The sequence below is a fragment of the Thalassophryne amazonica genome, chromosome 20, assembly GCF_902500255.1.
Source record: "Thalassophryne amazonica chromosome 20, fThaAma1.1, whole genome shotgun sequence".
In the NCBI taxonomy this organism is placed as follows: Eukaryota; Metazoa; Chordata; class Actinopteri; order Batrachoidiformes; family Batrachoididae; genus Thalassophryne; species Thalassophryne amazonica.
Genome location: NC_047122.1, coordinates 3845914 through 3868476, shown reverse-complemented (window position 1 = coordinate 3868476; position 22563 = coordinate 3845914). Strand labels below are relative to the sequence as shown.

The window sequence follows — 22563 nt, the reverse complement described above, 5'->3', positions numbered from 1 at the left end:
CATTGAGCCACTCTGGGGACATCTCAAACATGCACTTCATGCAAGACAGCCCAGGAATTTGCAGGAACTGGAGGCTTTTTGCCAAGAGGAATGGGCAGCTTTACCATCAGAGAAAATAAAGTCTTTTCCACAACTACCACCAAAGTGTTATCTATTCTCTGAAAAATGGCCAAAAACTTGAAAATTCTGCCAGGGTATGTAAACGTTTGAGCACAACTGTAAAGGATTTTATAATGGACAAAATTTGCTGGTCCACCTGAATCCATTATATGTGAGTTTTACTGTATTATCTATTTAGTTGTGCTTTTGGTTTTCTATGTTTTTTCAGTTTAGTTTTATCGCACAATTCTTAGTTTGAATCTTTGAATATTGGATTTATTCCCTGTGCAGTGGCTGTCCCTCACAGTTAGTTGTGCTTCTCACCCTGAGTGTACGATACTCTACAAAGGAAACGAATGACCATACGTGAAGACAGGAGAATAAAATGGCTTGTTAAATCATGAGCATCACTTTCTGGCTCAGCTCTTTCTTCACCATAACAGTCTGGTGCAATGTTCACAGGACCTCAGATGCAGCATTGATACATCTCTTGATGTCACATGGCATCATGAACAAGACCATGATTCTCAAACTCCTCCACTTTGGACAATACCTTTTCCCTGACCTAGAGGGGACAAATGTAACCCTGTTCTAATAGAGGCACATGGTGTCAGATTTGGAGGTGCTCATCAGTCACTTCACATTGGAGGTCACTGTTTGATGACAACAAAATTGCAATTGGAGATTTCTGATGTCCGTCAAAGGTTGATGAGGACTCAAAATAAAAGATATTTGATTCACATTGTGACCTGGACTTTACCTTGATTCAGATTCCACAACACAATGCAATAATTGCATATTGATCCAGAACGGTCCAACTGATCAAGATGTTGCAATCTGATATTTAATTCACAAGCTGAAACAAAATGGTGCCTTCGTGATCCTGGTTTTACATTGTGAAGTTGTATCTTTCTGCTGTTAAACCTGCATATTGATCCAGAACACTCCCAACAAATCGTGAGCCAGAATCCAGATCACCTCCAAAATTCAATTGAGTCTTTCAGCCCTCATATCTATCTGTGTTGTAAATTTGGTGGGAATCTGCTAAGTAGGTTTGACGTAATCCTTCAAAGCTTATATAAAGTGAAATGCTGATCCAGAATCTGGATCTGGGTCCAGATCACCTCCAGAATGTAATTAGTCTTCCATGGCCTAACACGGTGTGTGTGTGTGTGTGTGTGTGTGTGTGTGTGTGTGTGTGTGTGTGTGTGTGTGTGTGTGTGTGTGTGTGTGTGTGTGTGTGTGTGTGTGTGTGTGTGTGTGTGTGTGTGTGTGTGAAAATCCATTTCATGGTTTTGATGTAATCCTTCAAAACTTATATAAAGTGAAATCTTGATCCAAAATCCAAATCAAATCAATTTTATTTATATAGCACCAAATCACAACAAACAGTTGCCCCAAGGCGCTTTATATTGTAAGGCAAAAGCCATACAATAATGACAGAAAAACCCCAACGGTCAAACGACCCCCTGTGAGCAAGCACTTGGTGACAGTGGGAAGGAAAAACTCCCTTTTAACAGGAAGAAACCTCCAGCAGAACCAGGCTCAGGGAGGGGCAGTCTTCTGCTGGGACTGGTTGGGGCTGAGGGAGAGAACCAGGAAAAAGACATGCTGTGGAGGGGAGCAGAGATCAATCACTAATGATTAAATTCAGAGTGGTGCATACAGAGCAAAAAGAGAAAGAAACACTCAGTGCATCATGGGAACCCCCCAGCAGTCTAAGTCTATAGCAGCATAACTAAGGGATGGTTCAGGGTCACCTGATCCAGCCCTAACTATAAGCTTTAGCAAAAAGGAAAGTTTTAAGCCTAATCTTAAAAGTAGAGAGGGTGTCTGTCTCCCTGATCTGAATTGGGAGCTGGTTCCACAGGAGAGGAGCCTGAAAGCTAAAGGCTCTGCCTCCCATTCTACTCTTACAAACCCTAGGAACTACAAGTAAGCCTGCAGTCTGAGAGCGAAGCGCTCTATTGGGGTGATATGGTACTATGAGGTCCCTAAGATAAGATGGGACCTGATTATTCAAAACCTTATAAGTAAGAAGAAGAATTTTAAATTCTATTCTAGAATTAACAGGAAGCCAATGAAGAGAGGCCAATATGGGTGAGATATGCTCTCTCCTTCTAGTCCCCGTTAGTACTCTAGCTGCAGCATTTTGAATTAACTGAAGGCTTTTCAGGGAACTTTTAGGACAACCTGATAATAATGAATTACAATAGTCCAGCCTAGAGGAAATAAATGCATGAATTAGTTTTTCAGCATCACTCTGAGACAAGACCTTTCTAATTTTAGAGATATTGCGTAAATGCAAAAAAGCAGTCCTACATATTTGTTTAATATGCGCTTTGAATGACATATCCTGATCAAAAATGACTCCAAGATTTCTCACAGTATTACTAGAGGTCAGGGTAATGCCATCCAGAGTAAGGATCTGGTTAGACGCCATGTTTCTAAGATTTGTGGGGCCAAGTACAATAACGTCAGTTTTATCTGAGTTTAAAAGCAGGAAATTAGAGGTCATCCATGTCTTTATGTCTGTAAGACAATCCTGCAGTTTAGCTAATTGGTGTGTGTCCTCTGGCTTCATGGATAGATAAAGCTGGGTATCATCTGCGTAACAATGAAAATTTAAGCAATGCCGTCTAATAATACTGCCTAAGGGAAGCATGTATAAAGTGAATAAAATTGGTCCTAGCACAGAACCTTGTGGAACTCCATAATTAACCTTAGTCTGTGAAGAAGATTCCCCATTTACATGAACAAATTGTAATCTATTAGATAAATATGATTCAAACCACCGCAGCGCAGTGCCTTTAATACCTATGACATGCTCTAATCTCTGTAATAAAATTTTATGGTCAACAGTATCAAAAGCAGCACTGAGGTCTAACAGAACAAGCACAGAGATGAGTCCACTGTCTGATGCCATAAGAAGATCATTTGTAACCGATTAGTTAACAGCTCCACCACCTCTTCATCTGAACATGGTCACATCATCAAATCGATCATGGCCCTTTGGCCTGGGGTGCTCTGCTATCAGATGTACTTTTGAACACCCTTGTGTTCAAACTTGTGGTGGACAATCTATGACCAGCACAGAAGTCCAGTAACAATACAGCACATGGGCTTAGACTTGGGGGCCCTTGATCCCAGTCACTGCCATCCAGATTTCTCCGTCATTGTCAGCTTGGGCATTGAAGTCCCCCAGTAGAGCTAAGAAGTCCCCAGCAGAGACGTTTCCCAGGATCCCACTAAGTATCTCCAAGAAGGCAAGGTACTCTGAACTGCTGTCTGGTGCATATACACAAACAACAGTCAGATTCCTCTCTGTGCCACAGTTGCATTGAAACCGCACTCATTCACCAGGGAAAAGTCCAAAATAATGACACTCAACTGAGGATTTGTGAGTATCTCCATTCCCACCGGTGCCTGTCACCCTGGACAACTCTGAAATGAGAATCCAGCCGCTCTGGAGATGTTTAGTTCCAGAGCCTGTGCTGTGGGTGGAGGTGAGCCCAACTATTTCTAGTTGATATCACTCGGCCTCCTGCACAAGCTCAGAGAGGTAACGTTCACATTCCAAGAATCATGTACCATAACAGAGTATGAGGCTGTGTGGGTTTTCCCGCTGTCCAAGTGAAAAACAGGAGAGAAATGGAAAAAATTACCACACACAAGGAAAAGCGGCTAACAGACAAGAAAAACCAGCGACAGTACTGAAACCAGATATAGCAGCATGAGTACATGTCCACAGTTCCTGATAGACCATGGATTCTGATCTTTGCCTCTGTGCTGTTTTCTGGTTTGACCCAGAGAATAAATCTATTTTCTCAACAATCTACAGTACAGTGCTGCACTAAGTGATGGTAAGAGCCATAAAAATATTCCATTTATTAATTTTAAATACAAACATTAAGCATGGCAGGGTTCTCCACAGAAATGTTTAGTATACTGGTACTGTTGGCAGTTATTGTCTGGGGCCAGGGGAGTAGGTCCTCCAGAGGAGGACACCCTAGCATGCTGACTGTTTCAAGTACAAATGGAGGCCATTTCCTGTAACTTTCAGTCTTCTCTAAATATACAACTTAAGAGACATAAGAAAATCTGCACCACCAAGTTCTCCTTATGATTGAATTTTTTATTGCACAGTACATAACAATCTGCTCTAAATGTACCAGACAGCTCTGGAATGAACCTTTAACATACCATGTTTCCAAAAGAGTGGACAGTCAGGTACTTCAGCTCACAATAACACACAAATCATGAGCTCACAACATTTATTGAAACTAAATCAGTTTGTTGTGTTGTTGGTCCTAACATTGCTGTTTTTGTCATTGGTTCTAATGTTGCTGTTTGTTGTGTTGTTTTGAACATTGCACTTTGCTTTTTTGTTGGTACACACATACACACTCTTGGGTTAGGGTTTGTGTGTTGGTGTGTTGTTATTTCAGACGTTGCTGTTTTGTCATTGGTTCAAAGATTCCTGTTTGTTATTGGTTCTAACATTGCTGTTTGTTGTTGTTGTTTGTAATGTTGCTATTTGTTGTGTCATTGGTTCTAACATTGCTGTTTGTTCTGTTGGTTCTCACAATGCTGTTTGATTGGTCATTGGTTCTAAAATTGCTGTTTGTTGTTGTTGGTTGCAATGTTGCTGTTTGTTGTGTCATTGCTTCTAACGTTGTTTGTTGTGTTGTTGGTTCTAACATTGTTGTTTGTTTGCTCATTGGTTGTAATGTTGCTGTTTGTTCTGGCACTGGTTCTAACATTGCTGTTTTGTCATTGGTTCTAACATTGCTGTTTTGTCATTGGTTCTAATGTTGCTGTTTATTGTGTTGTTGGTTCTAACGTTGTTTGTTGTGTTGTTGGTTCTAGCATTGCTGTTTGTTGTTGGTGGTTATAATGTTGCTGTTTGTTGTGTTGTTGGTTCTAACATGGCTGTTTGTTTGATCATTGGTTGTAATGTTGCCTTTTGTTGTCATTTGTTCTAATGTTGCTGTTGTCATTGGTTCTAACGTTGCTGTTTTGTCATTGGTTCTAATGTTGCTGTTTGTTGTTGTGTCATTGGTTCTAACGTTGCTGTTTTGTCATTGGTTCTAATGTTGCTGTTTGTTGTTGTGTCATTGATTCTAACATTGCTGTTTTGTCATTGGTTCTAACATTGTTTGTTGTGTTGTTGGTTCTAGCATTGCTGTTTGGTCATTGGTTGTAATGTTGCCTTTTGTTGTGTCAAGCGCCTTGGGGCAACTGTTTGTTGTGATTTGGCGCTATATAAATAAAATTGATTTGATTTGATTCATTGGTTCTTATGTTGCTGTTTGTTGGGTTGTTGGTTCTAATCTTGCTGTGTTGTGGTTTCCCCTGCAGGGCTAAATATTGCCTATTTGAACCCAGCCACCGTTGGAACCCAGAAGAGTTCTAGTTTGGCAGACCGGCAGAGGGAGTACCTGTTGGACATGATCCCACCCCGGTCCATATCGCAGTCCATCAGTGGACAGAAATAAGCTCCGCCTACTCCACACCGAAGCACTCCCAGATCAGCCGTTATGACCACCCCCCATCGCATGCAGTGCCTGTCCGTGTGCCGACCTTAACTCCTCCAGACCCAGACTAGACGCTCCACGCTTCTCACCTTCTTACTCCACGTGGAATCAACGTAACAGTTTGGGTTCCCATGGTTATGGTCATTGGTAGCACTGTCCCCCCCTTTCTTTCCTGACCCTAATTGTGTTTTTGTGTCTGACCAGCAGGTTGTGATTTTTTTTCTTCACTTTAAAATGCCGTAGAACAAAAGATCTGCGTTCTGGTTGCTATGCAACACCATGTTTCAAGAGTTTGCTAAACTGACATTAGAACATGCAGATGTCAGTCTGCTGCTGAGCCACTTCACAGAGCTGATGTCATGCTCCAGTCCATGACACCACCTCTGACATTGTCCTGATCCTTCAGCAGGCCGCCTGTACAGACTCCAGGACGACCCAGGGTGGACCCAGTGTCCACTCCTGGTTTCTTCCCATGTCAAGGACCCAGGATGCAGTCTTTTTACCCAGCAGCCCCTCTTGTTGTCTCTGGAAATGGCGTATCATCTTTTGTGTGACCAAAATGTAGATCCTGGACTTGGAGACCTGGTTGCCTGTGGCCCGGATTCCCAGCTTGTGGGGTATTTTTTGTTTTTGTTGTGTTTTTGCGGCGTCTCCCAGAGAACGGAGGTGAACCTGAGAGGTTTGAGCCCCTGGAGACGATAATAACGAGCAAAGCTGAAACTGAAATTCTTTGTGTGGATGATGTATAGACATGGGAAGTGGATTTGATGTTTGACAGGAAGTGTATCAATCAGTGTGTGCCGCTGTGCACACGGGTCGCCTCACTCCACAGGAGCACTTTGAATTTTTCCACTTGGAAAAACTTTTAATTTTTAAGGAGAATGTTACAATCCACAATCCACCTGGAGGTGGATTCAGTCGAGCTGGAACCAAGAACTGATCCTGTTGGAGCTAAGCTGTAGGCAGCATGTCCGGGTCAGTCCAGTCTGTCTGGAAAACCAAACAGGAAGATGTTTTTCTATAGTCTGTGGGCTGAGCAGGCTCACCTTACACCCCCTCACCCCTTAAAATGGATGAAAGTGCCTGTAGGTTGTAGCATTTGATCTACGTATATTTTCATTTTTTCCATGTGACCGCTGAAAACACAGGGGCCCAGTACCACTCTTGGGGTGTTAAATTTGGGTGTGGCTCCAAATTTTGATGCAGCTGGTTTTGGGGTAGGGGAAACCTAAATTGACATAACTCTGGAGTGGGTTTGTCTTCAGCCACTCTAAAGGTTACATTGGTAAATATGTCAATTATGTCCATAATTAGGTCACAACACGTAAGGAATGCCCAACATCTGTAATCTGTAAATATTCTGAAGTCTTCTGAAATAGGGAATAATTCTGAGAAGAGCCTACAGGATGTTTCACAGACATCCTTTTGCATATTTAACTCACTAATGTTTAATTATTTTCCACAATAAGACTCTGTGATTTACAAAAAAAATAAAATAAAAGCAAAGAAAATCTGTGATTTCAAAGTGCTAAAGGTATAAATATCATTAAAAGCACCATGTGCCACCATGCATCAAGTCCCACCATGGGACCATGGGACTGATACTCCATTATTCATTTTAAACTGTTATAGGTATGATTCACCTCATATTATGCAAATTAATTTCATGCTGGGCTCAGAAGGTCAAGGTTGCATTCCTGACCACTCAGTTTATTCAATGGTCTGAGGACCATTGTTGCTATTGTTTTTCAGCTCTGGAGCGCCACCTGTCAGTTGAGACAAAAGCAGACTTAGCAGTGACACCTTTTGGCCCTCAGTTAAATTACACAAACACAATGGAAGCTTGACATGCATGAGCATGAATGTCATTGAATCAGTGCCCGTTTGTAAACACGAGGCCGAGGTGAGAGGAAACACTGCAGGTACATGCAAGATGTATGTATAAGAGTACACACAGGTGTTTGTATGGGCTTGTCTACAAATCTGTGTATTCAGTATCAGATCTGTCAGAACATCTTGTCCATTGCAACATCTGGGAAATCGAGTGTCATATTCAGCACTGAAAAAGATCAAGAAGTTCAATGTCAAAACCTACAATAGGAAGGTGTCTGCATGTGAAATCACATCTCTGTACTCCACTCATGAAGAGACCAGCACACGAGTCATTCTACACTCGTCCTTTGCCCAAGAAGTAGGATAAAATTTTGTGCGTGTTGGAAGTCCAGGCTCAGATATCTTCTTCATTCTTCTCTACTTTGCACCAAACATAAAGCTATACATCTCCTGTTTGACACTGGCGCCAGGAATAGGAGGCGACTGATGGATGTCACAGAGCTTTCCACAGAGTTCACACCTGAGGTGGGTTGAAATCACCATCAAGTTACTCTCAAGTCGTGAATCAGCAAGTCTCAAGTCAGTTGTTTGCAAACTGACTTGAGACTTGACTTGGGACTTGCAGATTGATGATTTGAGAATGACTTGACAGTGACTTCGTGCCACCTCTGGTTCACACCAATTCACTGTGCTGCTCTGTTTGGCCTCTGTGCGTTCAGCAGATGCAATACCACCAGTGCCTTTAAAGAAATCAGGAAGGTAACACCCCTGAATACTCTACAGAAAAAAACCCAAGTACCAGGAAGCCTTCAGATGCCTTGGGGAGTCTTGGGAGGTCATGGGTGACCTCTTCCTTGATATCATGGATTTTAAGTTGATATTTTCTGGAGTATTCATTTTCTGTGTGTCAGGAGAAGGTCCAGTTGACTCCTTGCAGATGGTGTGCAATGCGATAAACTGGGTGTCATTCCTAGTACATGGTACCTGACCATTTTGACCTTTGTTCTTGGTCTGATTTGAATAATGTGAGAGATTTGAGGTAAATCATTCCAGTTGAATTGTTTAAGGTGTCAGATCCAGCATTTATTTTGGCATACAGTAGTGTTCAGAATAATAGTAGTGCTATGTGACTAAAAAGATTAATCCAGGTTTTGAGTATATTTCTTATTGTTACATGGGAACAAGGTACCAGTAGATTCTCACAAATCCAACAAGACCAAGCATTCATGATATGCACACTCTTAAGGCTATGAAATTGGGCTATTAGTAAAAAAAAAAGTAGAAAAGGGGGTGTTCACAATAATAGTAGCATCTGCTGTTGATGCTACAAACTCAAAACTATTATCTTCAAACTGCTTTTTTAGCAATCCTGTGAATCACTAAACTAGTATTTAGTTGTATAACCACAGTTTTTCATGATTTCTTCACATCTGCGAGGCATTAATTTTGTTGGTTTGGAACCAAGATTTTGCTGGTTTACTAGTGTGCTTGGGGTCATTGTCTTGTTGAAACACCCATTTCAAGGGCATGTCCTCTTCAGCATAAGGCAACATGACCTCTTTGAGTATTTTGACATATCCAAACTGATCCATGATACCTGGTATGCGATATATAGGCCCAACACCATAGTAGGAGAAACATGCCCATATCATGATGCTTGCACCACCATGCTTCACTGTCTTCACTGTGAACTGTGGCTTGAAATCAGAGTTTGGGGGTCGTCTCACAAACTGTCTGCGGCCCTTGGACCCAAAAAGAACAATTTTACTCTCATCAGTCCACAAAATATTCCTCCATTTCTCTTTAGGCCAGTTGATGTGTTCTTTGGCAAATTGTAACCTCTTCTGCACGTCTTTTATTTAACAGAGGGACTTTGCGGGGATTCTTGCAAATAAATTAGCTTCACACAGGTGTCTTCTAACTGTCACAGCACTTACAGGTAACTCCAGACTGTCTTTGATCATCCTGGAGCTGATCAATGGGTGAGCCTTTGCCATTCTGGTTATTCTTCTATCCATTTTGAATGTTGTTTTCCGTTTTCTTCCACACATCTCTGTTTTTTTTGTTTTTTTTGTCCATTTTAAAGCATTGGAAATCATTGTAGATGAACAGCCTATAATTTTTTGCACCTGTGTATAAGTGTTCCCCTCTCCAATCAACTTTTTAATCAAACTACGCTGTTCTTCTGAACAATGTCTTGAACGTCCCATTTTCGTCAGGCTTTCAAAGAGAAAAGCATGTTCAACAGGTGCTGGCTTCATCCTTAAATAGGGGACACCTGAGTCACACCTGTTTGTTCCACAAAACTGATGAACTCACTGACTGAATGCCACACTACTATTATTGTGAACACCCCCTTTTCTACTTTTTTTTTACTAATAGCCCAATTTCATAGCCTTAAGAGTGTGCATATCATGAATGCTTGGTCTTGTTGGATTTGTGAGAATCTACTGAATCTACTGGTACCTTGTTTCCCATGTAACAATAAGAAATATACTCAAAACCTGGATTAATCTTTTTAGTCACATAGCACTACTATTATTCTGAACACTACTGTATGTTGCTTATAATGATTTGTACCTTTTCCACATTGAAATAACCGATTTTCTTTGCACTTTTTAAATCTGACCTTTTATCATAAATCACAGTCATAAGTTTGGAAAATAACTGAACATTAATGACTTAAATATGGAAAGGGATGTCTGTGAAACATCTTGTAGGCTCCTAGCTGAATTATTCCCTATTTCAGAACTTCAGGAAATATTTACGGGCCCATATTCCAGACTTTGAGCATTCTCAAAACTTTTAACCTTCAGAGTAGCTCAAGACAAACATTGGATGTGTCAATCACTTCCCTATGACAACCGAGTCCAGAATTATGTCAATTTAGGTTTCCCCTACCCCAAAACCAGCTGCATCAACATTTTGGGGCCACACCCAACTTTAACAACCCATTTTTCAGCTGTATGGAAAAAGATGTAAATTTTGATTAAATGCTCCAACCTACAGGCACTTTCATCAATCTTGGGGGGAGGGGGGGGTGCAAGGTGAGCCTGCTCAGCCCATGTACTACTAGTGTTTTCCCCCTTCTGCACCATCCCCAACTGTCCAATGTTGGGGATGGTGTTTGGATGATCACATCAACACACAACTCTTGACGTGGTTGAATTGTTTTCTCTGAACTTGGATTCTTTCACTTCCTGTTCTTTATTTGTGCACGACAATGCCCCCCTGTGGGCTCTGCCCTCATGAACCAGCTGAGGTCCGCCCCCTACAGTACCATATTTACCTCGCCTCGGGCTGCTGATGGTCCAAACACCAGCACGAGGCTGGTGTTTGGACGCAGCCGCTCATGGCCTGGCGCCACAGCAAAACACCTCTGTTGGAAGCATTACAGAACAAGTTGGAACATGCCCAGCTATTAAACAATTTCTCGGATACTGACTCGACTAAAAGCCATCGAAATCCGCCTAAATCTTAGGAATGGTTATCAACACGGAGGTGTTTTTCCTGTGGCGCCGCGCTGCACCGGCTGGGTGCCGACGTGCGAATCCGTCCGCACGTCTTTCATTACAAAATCTCCTTTAACAGTGGAATGTCCGGATAAACTGCTGATCCCGACCTCTTCTGAAACTTCTCTGTTCTCTCATGACGTCCTGGGTCAACAGAGGCTTAAATTTGGAAGTTTTCAGCTCAAAACAGGCAGATGACGGTGGCTCGGGGCGCGGCGCACCCTGCGGCTCCATGGGGAGTCCTTAAAGTGACAGTAACACTCCATAATCTCTCATCAGCCGTTAAAATTTTCACCGAAAACCAGCTGAATTTCTCGAATGGTGTCCACTCGGATGTGCCTCACAGTTTTTGAAAAAATTTTGATCAAGCAAAGCGGCAGTCTCTGAGCCATTCCTGAACAATGAAAAAAAGGCGAGAGGGGTGGACCAGTGCTCACTCAAAGCCTGCCCACAGGCGAATGACGCAACCGACAGGCGTGGAAAAACTCACGCATGCGCACGAAGGTTCAAGGTTGGCTGATGTAATCGCACGTGATTCAAATCCATATAGTTTTTGAAAAAAATAAAAAGGACCATTACTTTATTGACAGACCTCGTATATTCAAATCGATACAAATGTACTAAAACCTACACAATATGAGGTCTGTTAGAAAAGTATCGGACCTTTTTATTTTTTGCAAAAACTATATGGATTTGAATCGTGCGCTTGCATTAACCAAGCTTGAACCTTCGTGCGCATGCGTGAGTTTTTTCACGCCTGTCGGTTGCGTCATTCACCTGTAGGCAGGCTTTGAGTGAGCACTGTTCCAGCCCCCTCATCGGATTTTCATTGTCAGGAAAATGTCTGAACGGCTGGAGCAGCGCTGCATCAAATTTTTCAAATTTTTCATTTTTCAGATTAAGGAGCATTACAACTGGATTAAAGACGGCCCACAGTGGCTGAGGGCGCGCCGCACTTCGAGCGGCCATCGACAGGCTGAAACGACCAGATCATTTCCAAAGTGAAGGCTGTGTTGATCTGGGACGTCGTGTGACTACCAGAGAAATGGCAAGAGAGGTGGACATCAGCCATTTTTCGTCAGATTCCACTGTTACAGGAGATTTTGTAATGAAAGACGTGTGGAGGCATTCGCACGTCGGGACGAAGCCACAATGGCGTTAGTGAGTATCTGAGAAATTGTGGAGAGCTAGGCATGTCACAACATGTCCCGTGAGACTTCCAACACGGACTTGCTTTTGTTCTCCGCCATTGCGGCTTCGTCCCGATGCACGAATGCCTCCGCACGTCTTTCATTACAAAATCTCCTGTAACAGTGGAATCTGACAAAAAAGTGCTGATGTCCACCTTTTCTGCCATTTCTCTGGTAGTCATACGACATCCCGGATCAACACAGCCTTCACTTTGGAAATGATCTGGTTGTTTCAGCCTGTCGATGGCCGCTCAAAACGCGGCGCGCCCTCAGCCGCTGTGGGCCGTCTTTAATCCGGTTGTAATGCTCCTTAATCTGTGTGATGCCCATAGGATTTTCACCGAAAGCCATCTGAATTTTCCGAATGGTTTCCACCTGGCTGTCTCACACAGTTTCTTGAAAAATTTGATGCAGCGCTGCTCCAGCCGTTCAGACATTTTCCTGACAATGAAAATCCGACGAGAGGGGTGGACCAGTGCTCACTCAAAGCCTGCCCACAGGCGAATGACGCAACCCACAGGCGTGAAAAAACTCACGCATGCGCACAAAGGTTCAAGCTTGGCTGATGCAATCACACATGATTCAAATCCATATAGTTTTTGAAAAAATAAAAAGGTCTGATACTTTTCTAACAGACTTACACAAATACACTAAAATCTACACAAGTATATTCAAATCTACACAAATGTACTAAAACCTACACAAATACACTAAAATCTACACAAATAAATATACTCAAATCTACACAAATGTACTAAAAATCTACAGAAATATACTAAAATATACACATAAGTATACTCAAAGCTACACAAATGCACTAAAATATTCGTAAAACGAATATACTAAAGTATACACAAATATACTCAAGTCTATACAAATATGCTAAAATATACACAAATAAATGTACTCAAATATACACATATATATTAAAATATACACAAATAAATATCTCAAAGCTACACAAATGCAGTAAAATATACACAAATAAATATACTAAAATTGACACGAATGCACTAAAATATACACTAAAATGCACACATTAATAAATATAGTGAAATATACACATATATTAAAATATACAAAAATATACTCAAGTGTACAAAAATATACTAAAAATCTACAGAAATATACTAAAATATACACATTTAAAAATACTAAAATCTACACAAATACACTAAAATATACACTAAAATACACACATTAATAAATATACTGAAATATACACAAATACACACATTAATAAATATACTTAAATATACACAAATATACTACAATCGACACAAATGCACTAAAATATACACTAAAATACACACATTAATAAATATAGTGAAATATACACAAATATGCTAAAATATACACAAGTGTACACAAACATACTAAACATCTACAGAAATATACTAAAATATACACAAATAAATATACCCAAAGCTACAAAAATGAACTAAAATCTGCACAAATATACTAAAATATACACAAATAAATATACTCAAATATCCACAAATGCACTAAAATATCCACAAATAAATATACTCAAATATACACAAATATATTAAAATATACACAAATAAATATACTCAAAGCTGCACAAATGCACTAAAATCTACACATCCATCCATCCATTTTCTTCCGCTTCATCTGAGGTCAGGTCACGGGGCAGCAGCTCAAGCAAAGCCGCCCAGACCTCCCGATCCACACACACCTCCCCAGCTCCTCCGGGGTAACCCCAAGGCGTTCCCAAGCGAGACGTAGTCCCTCCAGCGTGTCCAGGGTCTTCCCCGGGGCCTCCTCCCGATGGGACGTGCCCGGAAGACCTCTCCTGCGAGGCGTCCAGGGGGCATCCGGAAAAGATGCCCGAGCCACCTCAACTGACTCCTTTCAACGTGGAGGAGTAGCGGCTCGACTCCGAGCTCCTCCCGAGTGACCGAGCTCCTCACCCTGTCTCTAAGGGAGTGCCCAGCCACCCTGCAGAGGAAACTCATCTCGGCCGCTTGTACTCGCGATCTCGTTCTTTCGGTCATGAGCCAAATCTCATGACCATACGTGAGGATCGGAACGTAGATCGATCGGTAAATCGAGAGCTTTGCCCCCTACTCAGCTCTCTCTTCACCATGACGGTCCGATACAGCAACCACATCACTGCAGATGCTGCACCGATCCGTCTATCAATCTCACGCTCCATCCGTCCCTCACTCGTGAACAAGACCCCGAGATACTTAAAGTCCTCCACTTGAGGCAAGGACACTCCACCAACCTGAAGAGGGCAAAGCACCTTTTTCCGGTCGAGAACCATGGCCTCGGATTTGGAGGTGCTGATTTTCATCCCGGACGCTTCACACTCGGCTGCAAACCGCCCCAGTGCACACTGAAGGTCCTGATTTGATGAAGCCAACAGAACCACATCATCCGCAAACAGCAGAGACGAAATTCTGTGGTTCCCAAACCAGACCCCCTCTACACCCTGGCTGCGCCTAGAAATTCTGTCCATAAAAATAATGAACAGAACTGGTGACAAAAGGCAGCCCTGGCGGAGGCCAACGTGCACTGGAAACAGGTTTGACTTACTACCGGCAATGCTTCGGTGACCGCATGGGCTGTGGCACGCTTGGCCTGCCGGTACCTGTCAGCTGCCTCCGGGGTCCCACCTACCAACAAAGACAAGTAGTACTCCTTCTTCAGCTTGACGGCATCCCTTACTTACGGCATCCACCACCGGGTTCGGGGATTGCCGCCGCGACAGGCACCAGAGACCTTGTGACCACAGCTACAAGCGGCCGCATCGACAATGGAGGTGGAGAACATGGTCCACTCGGACTCCATGTCTCCAACCTCCCCCGGGATCTGGGAGAAGCTCTCCCAGAGGTGGGAGTTGAAGACCTCGCTGACAGAGGGTTCCGCCAGTCATTCCCAGTAGACCCTCATGATACGTTTGGGCCTGCCATGTCTGACCAGCTTCCTCCCCTCCCAGCAGGTCCAACTCACCAACAGGCCTAAGGCCCGACCACCAGGCGCTCGCGCGCGAGCCCCAACCCCAGGCCTGGCTCCAGGGTGGTGCCCCGGCTCCGCCATACCGGCCGACGTCTCGGTCTTTGATTTTTTTTACTGGTCATGGGAGCTAAAATCTACAGAAATATGCTAAAATATACAGAAATAAATATATGGAAATATGCTAAAATATACACAAATACACTAAAATATAGGTCAGTGAATAATATGAAGGGCAGATAATCCACTTTAACCAGGTCATTATTATTATTGTCACATGGGGCTGCTGTGAGAGGTTTAATACAAGCAGCACACAAGGAAGGGGAGAGTGGGTGTCCTCTGCAACGTAAACCTTCGAGACATAGGCCCGGTAGTGTAGACAAGACCATAAAGAATGAGGAGTACAAGAATATGATCCCGTGTCGACGGTGGACAATAGACAGCGCGCATCTTCTTCGAGACATATAAAGGAGTTACCCATATAGAGGAAAATTTTGCACGTTGTTATTTCCATCAGAAATTGCTGCTGAGCTGCTGGAAAAGGACATGTCGCACAGAAATCACAACAATGTAGATTTAGGCTGTTATTCACCATCCGATGACCCACTAGGATTACTTGGTGCACTTGTGTGACCGGTTTCATAGTATACGGAATTCACAACAAACAGCTACGGAGACTTTTGCAAACAAAGTACTCGTGAGTACTTGTGTGTTTCCGACAGCCGTGAGGTGACTGTTACAACCCCTGGCAAAAATTATGGAATCACCGGCCTCGGAGGATGTTCATTCAGTTGTTTAATTTTGTAGAAAAAAAGCAGATCACAGACATGACACAAAACTAAAGTCATTTCAAATGGCAACTTTCTGGCTTTAAGAAACACTATAAGAAATCAGGAAAAATAATTGTGGCAGTCAGTAACGATTACTTTTTTAGACCAAGCAGAGGGAAAAAAATCTGGACTCACTCAATTCTGAGGAAAAAAATGATGGAATCATGAAAAACAAAAGAACGCTCCAACACATCACTAGTATTTTGTTGCACCACCTCTGGCTTTTATAACAGCTTGCAGTCTCTGAGGCATGGACTTAATGAGTGACAAACAGTACTCTTCATCAATCTGGCTCCAACTTTCTCTGATGGCTGTTGCCAGATCAGCTTTGCAGGTTGGAGCCTTGTCATGGACCATTTTCTTCAACTTCCACCAAAGATTTTCAATTGGATTAAGATCCGGACTATTTGCAGGCCATGACATTGACCCTATGTGTCTTTTTGCAAGGAATGTTTTCACAGTTTTTGCTCTGTGGCAAGATGCATTATCATCTTGAAAAATGATTTCATCATCCCCAAACATCCTTTCAATTGATGGGATAAGAAAAGTGTCCAAAATATCAATGTAAACTTGTGCATTTATTGATGATGTAATGACAGCCATCTCCCCAGTGCCTTTACCTGACATGCAGCCCCATATCATCAATGACTGTGGAAATTTACATGTTCTCTTCAGGCAGTCATCTTTATAAATCTCATTGGAACGGCACCAAACAAAAGTTCCAGCATCATCACCTTGCCCAATGCAGATTCGAGATTCATCACTGAATATGACTTTCATCCAGTCATCCACAGTCCACGATTGCTTTTCCTTAGCCCATTGTAACCTTGTTTTTTCTGTTAAGGTGTTAATGATGGCTTCCGTTTAGCTTTTCTGTATGTAAATCCCATTTCCTTTAGGCGGTTTCTTACATTTCGGTCACAGACCTTGACTCCAGTTTCCTCCCATTCGTTCCTCATTTGTTGTGCATTTTCGATTTTTGAGACATATTGCTTTAAGTTTTCTGTCTTGACGCTTTGATGTCTTCCTTGGTCTACCAGTATGTTTGCCTTTAACAACCTTCCCATGTTGTTTGTATTTGGTCCAGAGTTTAGACACAGCTGACTGTGAACAACCAACATCTTTTGCAACATTGCGTGATGATTTACCCTCTTTTAAGAGTTTGATAATCCTCTCCTTTGTTTCAATTGACATCTCTCGTGTTGGAGCCATGATTCATGTCAGTCCACTTGGTGCAACAGCTCTCCAAGCTGTGATCACTCCTTTTTAGATGCAGACTAACGAGCAGATCTGATTTGATGCAGGTGTTAGTTTTGGGGATGAAAATTTACAGGGTGATTCCATAATTTATTCCTCAGAATTGAGTGATTCCATATTTTTTTTCCCTCTGCTTGGTCTAAAAAAGTAACCGTTACTGACTGCCACAATTTTTTTTCTTGATTTCTTATAGTGTTTCTTAAAGCCAGAAAGTTGCCATTTGAAATGACTTTAGTTTTGTGTCATGTCTGTGATCTGCTTTTTTTCTACAAAATTAAACAACTGAAAAAACATCCTCCGAGGCCGGTGATTCCATAATTATTGCTAGGGGTTGTAGAAGCGTCCCAGCGCGCGCTTCAATGGAATGTAGCTGCTAACATTACGAACTGAGGCACCGATTAACAGACCTACTCACACCAACACACACCCACTAACACATCACACACCCACACACAAGAAAACACCCACTCACATAACACACACCCACACACAAGAAAACACCCACTCACATAACACACACACCCACTCACATAACACACACCCACCCGCCCACTCACATAACACACACACACCCACAAGGAAACACCCACTCACATAACACACACCCACCCACAAGAACACACCTACTCACATAACACACACCCGCCCACTCACATAACACCCACTCACATGACACACACCCACCCACAAGAAAACACCCACTCACATGACACACACCCACCCACAAGAAAACACCCACTCACATAACACACCCACCCACAAGAAAACACCCACTCACATAACACACACCCACCCACTCACATAACACACACCCGCCCACAAGAAAACACCCACTCACATAACACACACCCGCCCACTCACATAACACCCACTCACATAACACACACCCGCCCACAAGAAAACACCCACTCACATAACACACACCCACCCACAAGAAAACACCCACTCACATAGCACACACACACCCACAAGAACACACCCACTAACACATCACACACCCACCCACAAGAACACACCCACTCACAAGAACACACCCACTTACACATCACACACCCACCCACCCACAAGAACACACCTTCACATAACACCCACACACCCACAAGAACACACGCAGTCACATAACACCCACCCACCCACCCACAAGAACACACCCACTAACACATCACACACCCACCCACAAGAAAACACACACTCACATAACACACACACGCCCACAAGAAAACACCCACTCACATAACACACACACACCCACAAGAAAACACCCACTCACACAACACACACACCCACAAGAAAACATCCACTCACACAACACACACGCCCACAAGAACACACCCACTCACATAACACACACCCGCCCACAAGAAAACACCCACTCACATAAAACACCCACTCACATAACACACACACCCACAAGAACACACCCACTCACATAACACACACACACCCACAAGAACACACCCACTCATATAACACACACCCGCCCACTCACATAACACACACACACCCACAGGAACACACCCACTCACATAACACACACACCCACAAGAACACACCCACTCACACATCACACACACACCCACAAGAACACACCCACTCACATAACACACACACCCACAAGAACACACCCACTAACACATCACACACACACACACAAGAACACACCCACTAACACATCACACACACACACACACCCACAAGAACACACCCGCCCACTCACATAACACACACACACCCACAAGAACACACCCACTAACACATCACACACCTACAAGAACACACGCAGTCACATAACACCCACACACCCACAAGAACACACCCACACACCCACAAGAACACACCCGCCCACTCACATAGCACACACCCACCCACAAGAACACACCCACTAACACATCACACACCCACCCACAAGAACACACCCACTAACACATCACACACCCACCCACAAGAACACACCCACTCACAAGAACACACCCACTCACACATCACACACCCACCCACCCACAAGAACACACGGTCACATAACACCCACACACCCACAAGAACACACGCAGTCACATAACACCCACACACCCACAAGAACACACGCAGTCACATAACACCCACCCACCCACAAGAACACACCCACTAACACATCACACACCCACCCACAAGAAAACACACACTCACATAACACACACATGCCCACAAGAACACACACACTCACATAACACACACACGCCCACAAGAAAACACCCACTCACATAACACACACACACCCACAAGAAAACACCCACTCACATAACACACACGCCCACAAGAACACACCCACTCACATAACACACACCCGCCCACAAGAAAACACCCACTCACATAAAACACCCACTCACATAACACACACACACACCCACAAAAACACACCCACTCACATAACACACACCTGCCCACAAGAAAACACCCACTCACACAACACCCACACACCCACAAGAACACACCCACTCACATAACACACACACACCCACAAGAACACACCCACTCATATAACACACACCCGCCCACTCACATAACACACACCTGCCCACAAGAAAACACCCACTCACATAACACACACACACCCACAAGAACACACCCACTCACATAACACACACACCCACAACAACACACCCACTCACACATCACACACACACCCACAAGAACACACCCACTCACACAACACCCACACCCACAAGAACACACGCAGTCACACAACACACACACACACCCACAAGAACACACCCACTCACATAACACACACACACACACCCACTCACATAACACACACACCCACAAGAACACACCCACTCACACAACACACACACACCCACAAGAACACACGCATCACACAACACCCCACACCCACAAGAACACACCCACTCACATAACACCCACACACCCACAAGAACACACCCACTCACATAACACACACACACAAGAACACACCCACTCACACATCACACACACACACACAAGAACACACCCACTAACACATCACACACACACACAAGAACACACCCACTAACACATCACACACACACACAAGAACACACCCACTCACACATCACACACACACACACAAACACATCACACACCCACAAGAACACACGCAGTCACACAACACACACACACCCACTCACATAACACACACACACACCCACAAGAACACACCCACTCACATAACACACACACACACACCCACAAGAACACACCCACTCACATAACACACACACACACACCCCACAAGAACACACCCACAAGAACACACCCACACACCCACAAGAACACACGCATCACACAACACCCACACACCCACAAGAACACACCCACTCACATAATACACACCCACAAGAACACACCCACTCACACATCACACACACACACACAAGAACACACCCACTCACATAACACACACACCCACAAGAACACACCCACAAACACATCACACACCCACCCACAAGAACACACCCACTCACAAGAACACACACACGCCCACAAGAATACACCCGCCCACTCACATAACACACACCCGCCCACTCACATAGCACACACACACCCACAAGAACACACCCACTAACACATCACACACCCACCCACAAGAACACACCCACTCACAAGAACACACACACGCCCACAAGAAAACACCCACTCACATAACACGCACACACCCACAAGAACACACCCACTCACATAACACACACCCGCCCACAAGAACACACCCCACTCACATAACACACACACACCCCACAAGAACACACCCACTCACATAACACACACCTGCCCACAAGAAAACACCCACTCACATAACACACACACACCCACAAGAACACACCCACTCACACGTCACACACACACCCACAAGAACACACCCACTCACACGTCACACACACACCCACAAGAACACACTCACTCACACAACACCCACACACCCACAAGAACACACGCAGTCACACAACACCCACACACCCACAAGAACACACCCACTCACATAACACACACACACACCCACAAGAACACACCCACTCACATAACACACACACACCCAGAAGAACACACCCACTCACATTACACACACCCACAAGAACACACCCACTCACACAACACCCACACACCCACAAGAACACACGCAGTCACACAACACCCACACACCCACAAGAACACACCCACTCATATAACACCCACACACCCACAAGAACACACCCACTCACATAACACACACACACACACCCACAAGAACACACCCACTCACATAACACACACCCACAAGAACACACCCACTCACATAACACACACCCACAAGAACACACCCACTAACACATCACACACACACACAAGAACACACCCACTAACACATCACACACACACACAAGAACACACCCACTAACACATCACACACACACACCCCCAAGAACACACCCACTCACATAACAGACACACACACACAAGAACACACGCAGTCACATAACACCCACACACCCACAAGAACACACCCGCCCACTCACATAACACACACCCGCCCCGTCACATAGCACACACACCCACTAACACATCACACACCCACCCACAAGAACACACCCACTAACACATCACACACCCACCCACAAGAACACACCCACTAACACATCACACACCCACCCACAAGAACACACCCACTAACACATCACACACCCACCCACAAGAACACACCCACCCACAAGAACACACCCACTCACACATCACACACACACACACAAAACACACCCACTCACACATCACACACACACACACAAGAATACACCCACTAACACATCACACACACACACACAAGAACACACCCACTCACATAACACACACACACCCACAAGAACACACCCACAAACACATCACACACCCACAAGAACACACGCAGTCACATAACACCCACACACCCACAAGAACACACCCACACACCCACAAGAACACACCCGCCCACTCACATAACACACACCCGCCCACTCACATAGCACACACACACCCACAAGAACACACCCACTAACACATCACACACCCACCCACAAGAACACACCCACTAACACATCACACACCCACCCAGAAGAACACACCCACTCACAAGAACACACCCACTCACACATCACACACCCACCCACCCACCCACAAGAACACACGGTCACATAACACCCACACACCCACAAGAACACACGCAGTCACATAACACCCAACCACCCACAAGAACACACCCACTAACACATCACACACCCACCCACAAGAAAACACACACTCACATAACACACACGCCCACAAGAACACACACACTCACATAACACACACACACCCA

General features: G+C 44.1%; 1 protein-coding gene across 1 annotated transcript in view; it reads left to right on the top strand.

Moving 5' to 3' along the window:
• LOC117501892 (transcriptional repressor p66-beta-like) overlaps positions 1 to 6529 on the top strand; it is a 35114-nt gene extending 28585 nt beyond the window's left edge. The window contains exon 4 of the mRNA XM_034160857.1: positions 5461 to 6529. Within this exon, the coding sequence (XP_034016748.1) occupies positions 5461 to 5597 (137 nt within the window). The 3' untranslated portion in view covers positions 5598 to 6529. The remainder of the gene's footprint in view (positions 1 to 5460) is intronic.
• Positions 6530 to 22563: the final 16034 nt, after the last annotated feature.